Source organism: Bemisia tabaci, chromosome 6 (assembly GCF_918797505.1).
Source record: "Bemisia tabaci chromosome 6, PGI_BMITA_v3".
NCBI classification, from domain to species: Eukaryota; Metazoa; Arthropoda; class Insecta; order Hemiptera; family Aleyrodidae; genus Bemisia; species Bemisia tabaci.
In genome coordinates, this window is record NC_092798.1 from 39,805,370 (window position 1) to 39,822,763 (window position 17,394).

The 17,394-nt window shown below is 38.3% G+C and overlaps 1 protein-coding gene across 1 annotated transcript; it reads left to right on the forward strand.

Annotated features, from left to right (window-relative positions):
- The first annotated feature begins 833 nt into the window (after positions 1 to 833).
- LOC109036504 (uncharacterized) lies at positions 834 to 16,957 on the forward strand. Its single transcript, XM_019050769.2, has 4 exons — positions 834 to 959; positions 7,725 to 7,768; positions 11,641 to 11,746; positions 14,355 to 16,957. Exons 1-4 carry the CDS (start codon positions 944 to 946, stop codon positions 14,366 to 14,368), a joined length of 180 nt encoding a protein of 59 aa, XP_018906314.1. The 5' UTR covers positions 834 to 943; the 3' UTR covers positions 14,369 to 16,957.
- Positions 16,958 to 17,394: the final 437 nt, after the last annotated feature.

Consider the following 17,394-nt stretch of genomic DNA (forward strand, 5'->3'; position numbering starts at 1 on the left):
GTGTTGTTCAAACTATAAGCAATTTGCTACAGCTGAGCCAAAGCGTCAAGATCGAGGTTGCCAGATTTTTATATCGCAGAGACTGCCATGATAACGTTTAGCGCGCGATATGAATCACGCAGAGCATTGAGTTTTCATGAGCGGGTGGTTTGAATTCACGCACGAAGAATCATTAAATATCTTCGTAAGGTATTGATTCCAGTAATTTTCGTTGTGCGTATCGTGTTTTACGTGAAATTTTGGTTAAGACACATGAATTAAAATGCTGAAATTCGTACCTTGTCTAATGGTCTATTGTTCAATTGATGAACCAAGGGTATCCTCGTGTTCAGTTCACTCAGCAGTTTCCACTTGAACACGAAATCCATCAAATTTCAGACACACTGGAAAAAAAAGAATCTTAAATTTGCCGCCAAGAAGTATTTCTTCTTAAATCAAGAATTTTGCTGGTTAATATAAGCTACTTTTTTGCTGAACCCAAGCATTATTTTTCTTGAATCAAGAAAAAGTCAGCTTAAAGCAAGATAAAGAAAATTCTTGGCGGCAAATTCAAGAATTATCATGCTTGATCCAAGCTACTTTTTTTTCAGTGCACCTGCAAATTCTCTATCGGCTGCATAAAAACCAGACCCCTCATCCCCGGAAAAACACGACCTACTCTGACAACCCCGTTTGGTCATGAACCACAAGCGTCGCGTCCTCGGTCGCGAAACCCACCCACGGTCGCGCGTATTTTTGGCCCGGCAACGCGCCCGTCGCGCCGTGTGCTGAAACGCTGAAATTCGCATGCAGCTGAAATCACGTGACCCAGCCCGGTGCTGCTCCCGAGTGCAGCGGTGCAGTCGTCAAGCGCGAGCCAGCTTAAAATACTCCCCGACTGCCGCGCGCCTCATATTGATTTTGCTACGTATCAAAGCCCGACGACTATCCATCAACCTCGACCATGGGTAAAGGAAAAGGTAATTACTTTTTTTTCACCCTTTTTCGTCGCCTCCTTTCCGAACTCGCCCTTCTTAGAACGACCCTCTCAGCATGAAAGTCAGTATCCCAGAGGAAAGCGTCCAGGAAGTTCCGAAAGATCCTTCTACGCGTCATGATGCAACCCAAGGGTGAATCTCACAACGCACCCTTGAATTCCCTATCCAAGGCACTGCATGATTCCCGTACGTTAATCTCCTGTGTGTTGAATATTTTTCTGTGGATGAAACGACATAATTTGAGCGCTAGTTATTTTTCGCTGATTTTTCAATTACAGTGCATTTTACTAAGGTTTATTGTAGTGTAATTCAAACTATTACAATATTATATTTTCTAGATACTGCGCTTAGAAAAATTAAATAGAGTTTAGTTGTTTTATTCATAATTGGTGTATAAGATGTTTTCGGGATTAGTACAGATTGAGTGGCGACCCGTAAGATTTTGCTCCCCCTCCACTCTCAAGAGATTCTTTCCCGCTCTTTTGAGCCTGCATATGACGTCACGCTCGGCAGAGCATTACATGACGTCAAGTTTGCCCGGAAATAGATGTTTTCATATTCCTCCACTTTTTTCCCTTTTTTTCTTTAATATTTAAAAAAGTGCCGTTTTTTAATACATGCCATTATTTCCCTCCTTTTTCAACCAACTTCTAGGGCTGTCATTATTATTTCTATCATTCCTCAAAATTCTGATATTGAAACTGTAAAACCACGAAACTCGATTTGCGACATTTTTTTCTGCCACATTTGATTTTTTTGAGGGATGATTGAGGGGAATTTATACAAAATTTCTCGTGAGTTCTTCTTGCATCTGTAGAAAATTTGCTGATAATTATTTTATGATAAATCAAAATCTGAGTAGAAATTTTGAAACATCACACACGGGATTTCTTTATTTATATTTTTACCGACAATTTTCTGTTTTTCCTCTCCTTTTCTATTTTATCTTGTATTTTTATTTTTGCAATTCAACCGAGATATTCGTCGATGGCGACAACAAAAAACTCGTGTCTAATTTTTCGATACTGCCATCTTCTCGATTAATTTTATTTTAAGACCAGCGATTTTAAATGCGCAAAAGTTTGCATAGTTTTTAAATAAGTTTTTAGAAGCTTTTGTTATTTTCCTGGAAGAGAATGAATTAGTGACAGAGCTTTTGAAACTCACGAAACTCAATTGAAACTCACTTAAATAATTCATCAAAGATTGCAGAGAAGAGGAAAAGGCTAAAATTAAAGGTGAATTCTGACTTCTTTTACTTCCCCCATTTCTATGACATTCTCACCATTGGAATCAACCAAGTCAAATTTTAACCGATCGCCCGTAAACTCTATAGTTGATAAAAAAAAAAAAAAAAAAAAAAAATCATGAATAAGTCTAAACTTTTTTATGTGTGAAAATGGTCCTTCACGAAAAGTCTCTGTTTTATCCGTAAGTTAAAAACAAGCAGTGAACTCCAACACAATGTGTTGATAAGGCGCGTCATTAACTCGCACATATCAAACCCTTTAGTTTTCATTTACAGAGATTTCAAAAAAGGCAAGCAGCACAACAAGAGAATTCACGATCCAACACTGCAAGGTCAACGACGCACCTTGACGAGACCGTGTATTGTGAATCTAGAAAGCTATTCGAACAAATTTAAGTTTTTTGATCTGCCTCAAGCAAAATCTTATCAGATTCTTGAAGAAAAGTGCTACGGAAAAATTTAAGCGAAGAAAGGAAAAATTCTGTCGAACTCCTAGAAGATAAAGTCGATTTAAAGGTATTTTGGGGCTAAAATACCCAAATCACCGGTATTATAAATCCCGTTATATTATTGAAAAGAAATTGACTCGATATAAATGCAATTGTATTAAATATGTCTTGATTTTGTTATTTTAAACGCCTTTTCATGCAAAGAAGCTCAACCATGTCCATGCTTTATTCATTCATGAATTGAATGTAAGCAATCCACATCCCGAAAATCTACCGATTTGCCGTAAAAAATCGCAGAAACTTGATATACCAGGTCGATGTACCCACTCTTTGAATTTACCAATCTATTTAGTGAGTGCACGTATGTGAAAGTCAAAATGCTATAGTCATTTTGGGTGCATTCATTTTTCATGAAACAATTGTTAGTAATTTCAATCCGAAAAACCATAAATTTTCCGTATAAAATAGGAAAAAATCAAAATATGTCGACTCCCTGACGTGAAAATTAAATTCTACGTGTGAAAATACTTATGTATCGATATGCTGAACAGAATGCTCGCATCTCCTCGTAATTTACAAACCGTTCCTATACTCATCTCAAAATTTTTCTCAGAGCTTTGTGTTGTAATCAGCTTCCATTTAAACTCCGGTTTGATGGCCGAATCGGCTGCCCAAAAAGCAAGCCATTTTTGAAGGGCTCTATGAGAAATTCGTGATATTATCAGCTCTTAGGAAATCACCCCATGGGTAAAATTGCTGGTATAAATTTTCGAGTGCTTAAAATAATTGTATTCAAGAAACTAGGGCATTAAACTATGGAGTCAATTTCGTTTTAATAATATAACGGGATTTACTTGTCTTCAGGTCAAAACTCATACAAGGAAGCCCCGTGCAAGAGGCTAATTTTTTGTAATTTCACTCAATTTTTTCTCCTTTTTATAATTGAATTGCTTGTCACATTCTGAGGTCAATCATATTAAATTGTAATTTATACATTTCTTTTTTCCCCCTTCATTTTATTTTTTGTTTGGAGAAGTTTTGTTGATTTCTTCGGATTTCGAATACTGTAACTTCTCTTCTATTTGGCCGATTTTTATGAATGAGACCTCTTTTAATTCGTGTTTTAACGGAGAGGAAGGAAAAAATTGCTAAAAACTCGCGAAACAATTTTTTTTGAAAATTGGACGAATCCTAGCGTGACGGTGAAATGGTTAATGAAGCGTAAGTAATTGGGCGAGGGGCTGAGGATCGTCGCTTGGCGACCGTCATTAGCTATTGTTCGTCGAGACGCCGACGCAGTGAGCAGGAGCGTGGGGAAGAGAAGGGTAAGTGGATTCCTGTATGAGCCACGTTTAGCTAATGGTCTAATGAGTCTCGAGGCTCCTCACAGATTGCACTTACACAGATTGCACTATCAGAGCACGGGTACCAACTTTTGAAAAGTATAACCGAGGTTACAGATCTGTCAAAGCAACGTTTTGAACAAAACGGAGGAGTTAAATTCTCATTCCGAGAGTGCCGACCTGCTCAGCCATCCTCGAATCAATTCGCTTGATTCTTCTTATATATGCATATTTTAAATCAGCGCGTCGCATTCTTAGGCTTTTTTTAAAAAAACCAAGTAACGTAGACTCTTGGTATTCACTGCACATAAACTAGAGACCCCCAGAATGAGAAACAACTTTAAATCATAATTATTGATGGATAAATAAACTTTTTGCACGCTTTGGAAAATCTCAGAAGTTCGCGGTAGTCACTTTTCGGTAAGGAACTAAGGGACTCGGTTATTGTATCGAGCAGGGTTCGAAACGATCGCAAAGGCGGTATACTACGTATACGCGCCAAAATCACATGAAGAACGATCGTATACAGAATTTCAGTACAAAACTTTTACTCATATTCGTCCCCACCATCTTTCCCCATTGCAGAAGGTATACAAATTCGTTGTTTGTCACGGAAATGATAATCGGCACGCGCGAACTAAAGTATATAAACAATTCAATGCTCATCCGCAAAAATAGTGACGTCATGATTACCTCATTTACAATGAAAGGGTCAGAAAGGGGGGAGGGGGATTTAGGGAAGAAGGATCACCCGCTGCCTCCGCAGACCCATACCCATAAAGCTTACTCAGCGCAGATACATATTTTACGTCAAATTTGGGAGTACTTAAATCGAAAGGAGCCAGCTTTATTTGGAAATGGCTCTTGTCATGCATGTAATCATATGGGTCTCAGGGCCTATGTCACAATAAAGACACTTCCTTTTGATTTAAACTCGTCTATTTGTGATCGCGTGTCCTTTCAATCGGATGCATTCGTAAACTTCAGCGTCTCTGCCGACCGATGGTATGAATCTTTGCAGGAATCGTAAATTTTACAGGATTAACATACCCTTTCATCCCGGTTGTCAAATTTCACTATAAATGACGAGGGAAAAGTGTAAACTATGAAGTAAACGGCGTGATTTTGACATAAAAATTAGCACAAAAATTTTGATTTTTCCATCCATAATCATGCTGCTACATAGCTTCGGCGAGACTATCTCGGTTTAAGGCAATGTAGATTTCCTGACATATACTTCCGTTTCAACGGACGACTGGACTGTACGTGTGATTGTGTTTGGACCCCGTTTAATTATTTTTTCCTTCTTGCTTTCTTTTCCCTCTTTACACTCCTTTTTTCTCCGTGTCTCTCTTCTTTTATTTTAAATAAATGGAAACCCGGGATGTTGGAGTTTTTTTTAACCGGGATGGTGTAAATGGAAACCCCTTTCTTAATTAACTATAAATTGTCACGCTATCAGTCATGATGCTTTTTAAGAAGAGAAACTATCATATGTGCACACCTAACTCTTTGCCTTCCAAACTTATGTCGGAAGAGCGATGCTGTATTCAACTAAATTACTTACACTATTAGTTACGTTTCTTTGACTCTTAACTGCATATGTATCTTTCAAAATGTTGTGGAAACATCTTTTAAAATATTTGAAACTTCAGCGAAACCCATGTTCAAAATTTGTCATTCGCGATTGCTCATTAAATTTTGTCTCATCTGGGGATCCATTTTTCAATTCGGACGTCCGTAGAGAAACGGACCTCTTTAAGGGCTACTTTTCAGTAGAGCGATTTTTGGGAATCGGGGTGGAAAACAAGCATTTGAGTATTCAACGGAAAACTCCGCGGTATCCCAAAGAATACCTGCCGATCGGTATACCTAATCCATCAAAATAACAAGAGTGCACACACATTTGTATTATAATCCGACGTTGAGCCTCAATCCTAGCCGTCAACTTTCAATTGCTTTACATTAAAACGACATTTTTTTATCAGCTAAGGTCAATCCTGCGTAACTTCGGTTCCGTTTGACTTCTCTGGGAATTTTTTGGTAGGAAATGTTTACAAAATATCCCGCTACCCAGTTACCACTTACAACAATGATAGCAATGTCAAAAGCTTGAGCTTTTCAGCGATATGATCTCTCCCTGCGGACGGTCCTAAATGTGACCGAAAAATTGGCATTTTGATTTCAATTTGTCATTTGAGGGTATCAAAAATCATATTTTGTTATCGGCAAATGCGAGTCGTTACCGTCTTAAACGAGGAAGTTTAATTCTATGCTCAGCCCTGACAGACAAGCATTGTCAAGGGTGAATCATTTATTTTGGCACTGCGAGCTGGTGTGACGTAGATCTTACTTAACGGCGCATCGCGCTTGGTTCAACTACATACGCTAGATTGTAAACCCGAGGCTTGTTCGCGACGACAAAGTTCCAATTCGAACTTAGACTCTACAAACAACAGAATCAGACCAATAATTGAGGGACTTGGAGGACAAGGCGCATAAGTGCAGTTTTTTGAAAAATTGAGATATCAATGATTTCAAAAGAAAATAGTCTCAGTGCATATTCTTTAAAAAAATTCGTTCCCAAACTCTACTTTTTAAGCACTAAAAAGTCAGTTTGGACTATCTTTCCGCCATAAGGCTGCATGTAATTTCGAAACTTCAAACACGTATTTCTCGAAATAGCAAAATCGCACTTATGCGCCTTGTCCTCCGAGCCTCTCAAACTTCAGGGGGTTAATAAAACCTCGGCTCACAGAAACTGGAAATTGAGTTACGCTTTACGAATTGTTCCTTTAGAGATCTGTGCTCTATGAGCATTGCGGGACAAAAAACTGCCTAAAATTGCATAGTATACCGAGAGTTATTGCTGATTGAAAGCGGTTCCAAAACGCACGGGGGGAAAACATTCCAAATGAATTAGCCACAGTTGTGGCGGGAAATCGCCAAATTATAATGCAAATTAACGCCTTTTGTTGGAATGAAAAGGAAAAGATGATTGTTCACATCGCATGCTTTAGCATACGAAATAGTTTCTTTAGGAATACTTGAAATCCGATTTCTCAACCCAATTCGACACAAATTGCTGAGTAAAGATTACGCCTTCGTGGTCCGAAATATATTTGGTCATTACATATTGATGGCTAAATTGCGAAACCGCGAATGTTCGTTGCGGTGTTGCAAAATCTTTGCTCCCATTTTACAGCTAAAATTAGTACGGAATATTTCGCCGATATGGAAGAAAATCAAGGAAGTTTTCAAGAAATTAAGTTGACTAGCTTTCCAAAGAAAGAATAAAGACTGACAGAAAGTCTGCAACGTCGCAAACGAAGGTACTTGAATGGCACTTTGGCCATCGATATGTACATACAGATAACCAGAGGCGGATTCAGCAATTTGGCAACACCGAATTTCCTCCATTTACACCTATGCTAAATAATCTATTCTTGTCGGAACACCTGACCTTTCCAAGAATCGATACATTTTCATAGGTTTAAATGGAGGAAATCCGATGTTGCCGAATCGCTGGATCCGCCAATGCAGATAACTACTTAAATTATATTAAAGAAAAATTTATATTCATAATATTTATCAATAAATTATTCAAAGCTACGTACAAATGCCTTGAAAAACACTACTTTGTGCGGCATTTTTATTCCAAATTTTTGGGAATCAAGTTTATTATTAATGATTATTTTGTGAATAGGTGGTGGCGGAGGTGGAGGCGGCGGCGGTGGAAAAGGCGGTGATGTAAGTACAAATTTATTATTTTTTTTCTCATAAAGTAATATAGTAGTTCTGCGACACTTAACGCAACCTGCTTTACACTTAAAAAAATGTCTCGATGCGATCGGAAATATTCTCAAAATTCGCAAACAAAAAGATGTCATCTTAAACTAAGAGTAAAATCGCGTGAATTGGGCAGGTTTTCCTTTGACTTGAGCGATTTTCTTTTCAATTCTCAAGAATCTTTGCAGAAGCAAATATAAGAATATTTGAGGGGCTTGAAGGACAAGGCGCATTAGTGCATTTTTGAAAAGATTGAGGCATTAACAATTTGAAGTAAATCTAGTTTTAATGCATGTTCTGTGAAAAGTTTCCTCCCAAATTCCAATTTTTAAGCATCAAAAAGTCAGTTTGAACTTTCTTCCCACCATGAGGATAGCAAAACTGCAATTACGCGCCTTTCCCTCCAAGACCCTAATTTCTGTTTAAATCAAGTCACTTGTTTCCGTGGTGTGAATATCTACATGTCCTCAATATTATCGTCGGAAAATTAATTATCGAAGAAATGAAGTCTGATTGACCTTATCCGCGCGAGGAGTCGCCCTGTTCCTCCTGAAGCAAACGGTTCGAACGTAGGTTGAAAGGATGGAGGAAATTTCATTCGAGAATTTGAAGTGCGATGCAGGAATAATTCTAAGGTGACTCGAGCTAACTCCAATCCAATCTCCTCGACAATTTGAGCTCACGGTGGCGTCAGGCCGAGAATCAATAATCAATACAGCTATTGAGGAAGTGACACCTGCTCTGCTTGTCTCCTGATAGCGGGAAAAGGAATGAGGCGAATATTAACGGAAGCGCGAAACGGTTTTAATAATTTTCTGCGAATTGAAATACGGAGCTGATCGATACACAGTCTTCCGCTCTCACCTAGGCTGTGCGATCGTGGAGACTATGACCTGAATTAAATCCTATATTTTAGAGCGGAATCGACGTGGATTAATTTATTGAGCGGCCGAACTGCAAGCTTGCTTCGATCGTATTCGATAGTGGTTCGATGTTTCATTTCATTAAAAAAAAAAAAAAAAAATAGAATATATCCTTAGACAAAAATTTTCGGACTCAAGTGAGAAAAGCTATGAATGCCTAACAATTTCACTTTTCATTGCCCTTTTATACTCATTAGAGTCAAAAATCTATCACAAGAAACCCATTCCCTCAGATTACTCAATTTCAGAGGCGGATTTAGCAATTCGGCAACAATGAATTGCCTCCATTTGAACCTATGCTAAATAATCGATTCTTTTTGGAGCACCTGGCTCCTCCAAGAATCGATACATTTCCATAGGTTCATATGGAGGAAAGACAATGTTGCCAATTTGCTGTATCCGTCAATGCTCAATTTACTTTTGAGGCTATGTCTACATGTTGAACCAATCAACATCGACACAATCTAACCTGTTCGTTGTATCGAATACGATCCATTTCATAAAGAGTGATGATAGTTTTAAGATTCAATGTAAAGGTTGCAAATTTTTCACAACGGTTCAACGAAAAAAAACCCCACATGTCTGCAGCCAGAATGAGGCAAAGATCAGGGTACGCGATCTCTCACGGATTTCTAGCTTAAAGTCAGAAAGTGACAACCGTATTTTTTCTATCATGCACCTGTCTCTCAGAGAATGTCATCCAACATTCAAGAATCGCTGCTGCATAACGGGGAGAACAGATTGCATTTTCGGATTTAGCGCTAAAATCCGCGATGAATCCTCTACCGCGATTCTCGCCTCACTTTGGCTGTAGATGCGTGAACTTTATGAATATACAGGGTGTACCAGGATTAAGTACGAATATTGAAGGAGTCGATTCTTTGTGTCATAAGAAGACGTTTTTGTGGTATAACTTATTTCCCTAAAACGCATTCCCTGGGGGCCCCACTACCCCCCTGTTATAGGCTCGTATTATCCCCTATTAGTCCCTATTATCTCGAAAACGATGAGTCATAGCGAAAACACGCAGGCGACATTTTTTCAATATATTTCAACACTGAATCTTGTGGTGCCGTCAAAAATCAATTTTTTCCGCTAAAAACATTCATTTTGGCCACTTTCAGGTTCGGCATCCCCCTAAACCCCCCTTCAAAATGAGTTTTCCCTCATTCTGAGGTCAGCAATGAAAAGAACGCTAAAAATTACCCCCCGACACCAATTTTCATTAATGTTGGTCGGTTCATAAGCATTGTCACAGTGTTAAAAAAACGATTGTTTTTTCTCCAACTTTGGAGCGCCGTGGCCCCCAGGGAAAGCATTTTTAGAAGAAAAGCTATAATACAAAAACCTCTTTTTTGACCCAAAGAATCGGCTCTTTCAATATTCGTACTTAATCCTGGGACACCCTGTATTAATCCATCTCACTTATCAAAGAATATTATTGCCGATGAAACTGCAAAAACGTGAGTTTCGTTGCCGGTTTGAAATCTCTGCTCCCATTTAATTAAAGCAAAGGAGAACAAACCTACTCTATTTTTTGAATTACAGAATATTCTTCACACGAATAATAATAAGAATCAGGGACTTTTTCAAGAATTGATGTTGAGTATTTTGATCTTTAAAAAAAAGTCGGTATGACAGGAAGTCTGTAGCATCGTAAACCGAGATTCCCGTTTTCATAGTTTCAACGATAATTGAATCGTAGCGCTGCGTTGTCCAGAAAATTTTTTAACTTTTTTAACTTTTTTCATTTTTCTTTAAAAATTATTAAATTTTTCCATAAACATGTTGTTTAAGTCTGGTTGAAGGGTAAAACATCATATTTCGTCTTCTTTAAAAAGAGAAACGGCATGAGACAGGAAGACTGCGTATCGCTCGTTTGCAACCATCCCTGCCGGATGAATCTCCATACTGTTGGTGAAATAAAATGAAGGCGCTATGATACAATTATTAAAGCCTCATGGATGTCCGTGTAGCATATACAACAAATTGAAGGCGCATATTGGTTTGCCTCGCTCTCGTAGCGATTTACCCGGTTAGATCTTTGTCGACAGACGTAATGTTGTTACAGACATCTCGATACTATGGATTTCAGTGCCGCATATTAAAGGATGCGCACCTCGGAAAAAAAATCGATTATTCAGAGGGCAGCAAAACTGCTCACGTTTCCTATACTTTTGACGGTAGAAAACACTGCTAGAAATAGCAACAAATAGATTATATTCAAACAGATGAAGCCGTATTACGGTTTTTTTCCCTCATAGTCCGTCTTGCTTTTTGCACGCCTTTTGATTTCTGTACAAAGAGGCACCGCTGATATTATTTTGGAACTTCGGACCATACTACCGTGCTAAGCGAAAATGCCGTATGAACCTTCAGACGTTGCCAAATTTCCATTTCTAAAACACGAATTTTCTGATAAACTTGTAAGACTGTTTCTTCCAATTTTTCGGATAACGTTGTTTCTAATTTCACTGAAAGTTCCTAAAAATGTCAAGGAAAAATATTCATAACTTTCCTCAAAAATGGACATTTTATCGAAGGAAATCCAGCAACACTCGAATGTTCATACGGCGTCCTTTCCTTAGTACGGCAGCATAGTTATCTTGGACCAATTGGACTGCATTTTGCAATTTGGACCTATAAATTCTGGCTCATCTGAAAAAACACTTATGTGCATAGGAAAACTAATGGCACATACGTTGTATTAAAACTGGGCAGGAATTTATAGGTCCAAATTGCAAAATGTAGTCCAATTAGTATGCAAAATTACACATCGAAATTTTAAGGCCACTGTGCGTAAATATTTTAAGTTTAATTCAAATGATCAGTCCTAGTGTAAGATACTTTCAAACTATTTTCTGTTTCATCAACATTTTCGATTTTGATTTTTCAAATTTCTGTTTCCAGAAAAAAGCAGCCGGTGGCGGTGGCGGTGGTGGCGGCGGTGGCGGAGGGAACAAAGGAGGTGATAAAGGAAAAGGAGGCGGAGGTGATAAAGGAGGAGGAAAGAAAGGTGGGTGTATTTTCAAAACCAGTTTTAGCATTGAAAATGTTTCTTGGAAAGAAACACTAAAATGTGGCCTAAACAGTATGCTGCTTTGGTAAGGAAAAACGTTGTATGAGCCTTCAGGCGTTGAAAGTTTTCCCTCGATAAAAACCGAATTCACCGGAAAATTCTTGAATGTTTTGCTTCAAATTTTTCAGACGACATCAGGGCCGGATTAAGGGGGTGGCCACATGGGCCGCGGCCCATGGTGGCAAATCTAAGGGGCGGCAAAAATTTGCGATTTTTTTAAGTGCAGGTATAAAAAAATCGCAAATTTTGACAACAAATTACAAACGAGGAAAGGCGACAAAATCTCTCATTTACTGAGAATATAGTAATTTCTAATTTTTTCGTCTCTTAGTGATACAAGAGACAGTACCTTCAATTAGTCGAGTTAATAGAAAAACCAAACACGCAATTTGGCCTGGAACGGCGCGACTTAGAGAGAGGATGGAGGTGATAAGATAATAAGATAAGATAAATAATAAAGAGGACTTGAGATGAAAAGCCCTCGGCGCGGCGATCAGCATGTAACACACATTAGCGCCTACAAGACTGCACGAATACTTCTTGCATTGCATCAAACACAGTGCGGTCATTGCGGTCAGCGTGAAACGGATAGCGCCTACAAGACTGCGTGATCACTTCACGCATTGCGTCCAATACAGTGCGTTCAGCAGCGGTCGGCGCGGCGTGAAACGCATAGCGCCTACAAGACTGTCTGAATACTTCACGCTTTGCGCCAAACATGGAGGGCCTTGTCCACACAGAGATAGGTTTACGAAACTTAACATTCGCGCAAAGTTCCGTGAACTTTTGCTAGTAGTGTTGACAGGGCTTTCCCAAAAAATGTGTTCAACACGAGTAAATGCGTCTTATGCACCCTTCCCCCGCTGGCACGTTCACTTGATGGTTTTTATCGAGTTTCAAAACGAATGAGAAGGGGGTGGCAAAATACAGGCGGCCCGTGGGCGACAAGTAGGTGAATCCGGCCCTGGACGACATCGTTTTCGATCTAAAATACCAGAAGATTTTAAGGAAAAATATTCATAACGTTCCTCAAAAATACATGATCAATTTTGGGAAATCTGGCAACTCTCGAATGTTCGTACGGCGTTTTTCCTTAGCACGGCAGTATATGACAAGGTTCTAAAATAGGGCTGGTTCTACACGATTTAGGTCAAAATCCAAAAATTTTTGGGCTTTATCTCCCCGCAAAATAGTGTAGACCTTATATGAATATTTGAATGATTATTTTACCTCATTGTTTCATTCTTGGTAAATGAACAAACTGAGTTTGCTTGGACACAGTAATGCAGAATATTTCATTGCATTATATACAAAAGTAAATAATAAATCTGTAACAATCTACTGAAAAAAGAACGCAAGAGTCAAGAAACTTAAAATTGAGCCACTGGCACCAAAGCTTAGAAAACTGTTTTACAAACATGTTGTCACTATAACCTCTACAAATGTCGAGTCAGATCGGAGTTATGGCGGTTCGAAGTTCGCTGTTCAAAAACCTAGTTCTGAGGAAAAGCTATTTTAAATTCTCTTTAGTCATGTGTGTGATCCAAAATTGTTGAATGGTAATTTTTTACACTTGATTGACACAGAAACGAACCACACCGCTTGAATATCATCTTTTTAGATGGTGTCACGTCGATAATTGAAATTCTGACTGTCTGATTAAACTTGCCCAAACTCGTCCCCTGAGAAAAAATGCTTTTGTAGACTAATGTTCCTTTTCCAAAGGAGAGCTATTGAGCGTAAATGAGGTTTCTTTTTCTTTTTTTAAATGTAAAATAATTCCTAATTTTGTGTTCTTTTGAGCCTTATTCCGTTCCCCAAACAGGTCATTCCCTGACGAGGGTCTAATAGTGGTTTACACCAAAATTGCGGGAGGTTTTAGGACACCCTGAATCATGAAAAGGGCATTTTTTAAGAACCTTCAGTAAACTTCAACAATTCAATTTTGGCAATAGATCCTTACTAGAAGTTACACGATGATTCAAGGTAATTTACATTTTCCAGTGGGAAAAAAACGTGTACCGAAGGCAGGAATGATTTTTTAATCACAAACTTTACGGTGAGCAGGAACCTATCTTAAAATTTCCAAAACCTACAGTGTAATTTCAGTCGCATCTTACATTTTTTGCGGTGGCAAATCATTGCAATTTCTTGGGAGGATCTATTCATAAAGTAAACGGTTGGATTGAGGCAAAACTTCATGAAAAATTGGTCTTTCTATGATGGTATGTTAGTGGCCTCCTTTGACCATCTGTAAGCGCTATGTAAACCATATGATGCCATCCTAAGGAAAGAAACTATGTAAGAGCAGTATTGACTATCCTTTATTAAAATAAAGCCCAAGGAGTCTTTTTTTGTAGACGGTCACACATTATGTGATCATTTCTCTTAAATAAAGAAAAATTAATTTTTGTATGAACATGTAAGAATAATTTTTTAACAGTGGTTTATAAGATAAAATGTCTCATTATACGATGACCCTGATCACATAATGTGATACACATCCTCAGAACCTCATCTAACTCGTATTTTCAAAATGTTTCAGGTGGTAAGAAGTGAGGTCTCGTTCTCGGTCGAAAGATGACGTCACAGTCGAAAAGACTGACCATCAACAAACGACCAACTTCCTACAACTATTTCACCGTTTCTGCTCATTCCATTAAACGATTTCGATTTAATTGTCTCAGAAGTATCTTAACTTTATGTGTTGATCAATGTTACGTTAGATAATGACGCACTTTTGTACAATTCGCTCGTATACGTATTTTGACTGTACCTAAGTCAACTTTTCTGAGTTTGTGTACTATCGGTATACGTCGAAGACTCACAAATTCTTGCAGAGAAATTCTTACGAATTCTCCTATTCCTCCATCGACCGATAGAAGAATATGATACCTCTTTATTAAGTTCGTTGCTCAAGTACCTTGTCTACAGTTGGTTTACGCGCTATTGATGTTGACCAGGAATTGATTTGAGGGGAGGCAAGTCTTACGTCTCACGAAAAGGTTCTTGTGTATTTTTCCAGTTTGGCAAGTTTCGCACATTAATATGATGAATTTTGTAAAAAGAAAGAAAAAAAAACTCTTTAATAATTTCGCATCTTGTTTGGAACATACAAAAAAAGGTCGTTCCTCCAATTTTTTCTAAACATAAATGGCAAGAGGATTCATAATTAAATTGGAGAGAGTCCAAAAATTGACACCTTAATTTTTAAAGTATTATTTCTTAATTAACTATCTCTCAGTGCCAGCTTAAGTGATCAATTTAACATGTTTCCTTGAACATAAATTCCTTCGTGTGACGCGTCTTAACCCTGAGGGTAAACATGTGCTTGGCCCGCATTTGAATGGACCCTGAACTGATTCGATGTATTTTGCCAGAGCCTTTGCTCCCCAACGTGTATTCTTTTTAGGCAATAGAAGTTTTTACTCTAGAAACTTCTCGCTCGTGACCTCAGTCGACTATCACGAAGATAGAGTTCTTTTTCGTGCCTCATTCAATTCCTCCTCGATATCAGCAAGTGTCAGGGCTGGAATCTCCTTATTTCTCTCCCTTTCTTACGATTCAATCAAAATGATTAATCTTCGATAGAGAAAGAAGTGTACAGAAGTTTCCAGTAACGTCACTGCTGTCAAATGTACCTAATATGAACCTTTTAACTACCTAGTGAATGTTGCTACTTTGCTGTGTCGGGTTTATACGATTATCAAGTCCAGTGTTGCTAGATTGCTGTGCTATCCTAATCTCTGTTTCATCAATATAGTAGGTGGTGTTGTACGCAACTTGGCAGCCCTGATCTCATCTATTTCATACAACTCCCCAACTCCCCCCCCCCCCCAGGATTTGCAGGGATTTTAACTGACCAATTTTGTCGAAACTGTTATCTCTTTTCTTTTATTACTCTGTAAGTCCCCTTACTCTCAACTGGATGTATTTCTGCCAAACAGGACTATGTTCATTAAGACATGAGCTCTGAGACCCATAAGAACATATGCATAATAGAGCTCACGGTTTAATGCACATATTTCCGTTTGGCAGAGATACGTCCAACTATGGTGTCTTTCCCCCTTTTCACCTGACTCTTCCATGTTATTTTTCTAAAACTGATCCCTCTATTTTATATCTTCCTAAGCAATTTTCTACATAGTAGGTTTCCTTTGTTAATCATGCCTCTACACGTTCCCCAGTTTACTCCGAATATTAACTGTGTGATTCTGATCCTACTACTTTCCCATTTTCTTTTCTCTAATTATGATTCCTCTCTTTCTCTTTCAAATGTTTTCTTTAACAAAATAATAAAAGAATTGTCTTCGCGCATAATATAGGGTGATATCCAACCCCGATTCGTTACAAGGTTCTTCTGAACTAATTTTGTTTGTTATTATTTTTGTAAATCGATGTTTATTTTATTGTATCTGTTGCCTTTTGTTAACTATATTCGGTCCCACCCATCCTGACTTTGTAGAAACTAAAGAAACTGACTTACACTACTAAGTAAAAATCTGTCAACATGGTAAAGATTCACGCTTCGGGAAAGATTCCCTTTCTCAGAGACAGTTCATGGTGTGAATTAACATTAACAAAATGTCATTTTTCAATCGGGGACAAGATGTACCTCCTTTTGCGAATTCAACTCTTTTACGCGTTGAAAGAGTTTGTGAAATCGCAATGCAGTCTAGATTTTAAAAGTTTGTACTTTTCTTGCATTGTGGCTTTTTACATGACCAACGGTGTCAGCCCAAAAGAGGGCAACTAGAGAATATTTGATCATTAACGTTGAATCGATACTCGAGCCAAGAATAAACTATTCCACTGGGTTGCCTTTCTGTGATACCACTATTGCATCCGATTCAATTGAAGGCGCCGCTCGACTGTGTGAACGTGGCATGTGCTATTTTATCGATGTGGTTATGTATTTGCGATGCTCCCGATTTGATCAAGCCATTTATCATCCGTCTGATGTGTCGAAACACGTATCGAGTCGTTCCCGAAGCCAGTGTTGAACATAAATGTCAGTTCTCTGTTACTGATGCTATAAAAAGCTCTCTTTATTCATAGATGTTAAATAAGTATTCTACTTTCTACCATTGTATAAGAACCCTATTTATGTCAAGTTGGTGTGTGGTGAAATAAAGTGTCTGTTTTATTTTTTGTTGTTACGCCCGCCCAATTTATGCCCTTGTGAGTGTAATAGGAGATGGTGGGCAGCCCCCAACATTTTCGGTCAGTAATTTCCTCGGATTACTCTAAGATTGGGAAGAGACCATCGTCAATGAAAAATGTCCCGGTGGAGGGGTCTACTCGTAAGCCATTCTTTAAAATCACGAAGAATAACGCTTTCCCGAATATTTTTCTCATCACGAACGGGGAGGGGTGTTCAGACAATTCTTACAAATAATTCCTCAAATATTGTGCACAAATTTCTTTATTTTTATCCTCCATGAGAATGAAACAATCACTCACACATCCTTCAGTCAGTCAGAGTGGCATCTCATGCTATTGCTTCTATGCTCACTTATAAGTAGGTTTCAAATAAAAGTTTTTTTTTAAAAAAAAAAAAAAAGCTCCACCTCCATTACTCATGA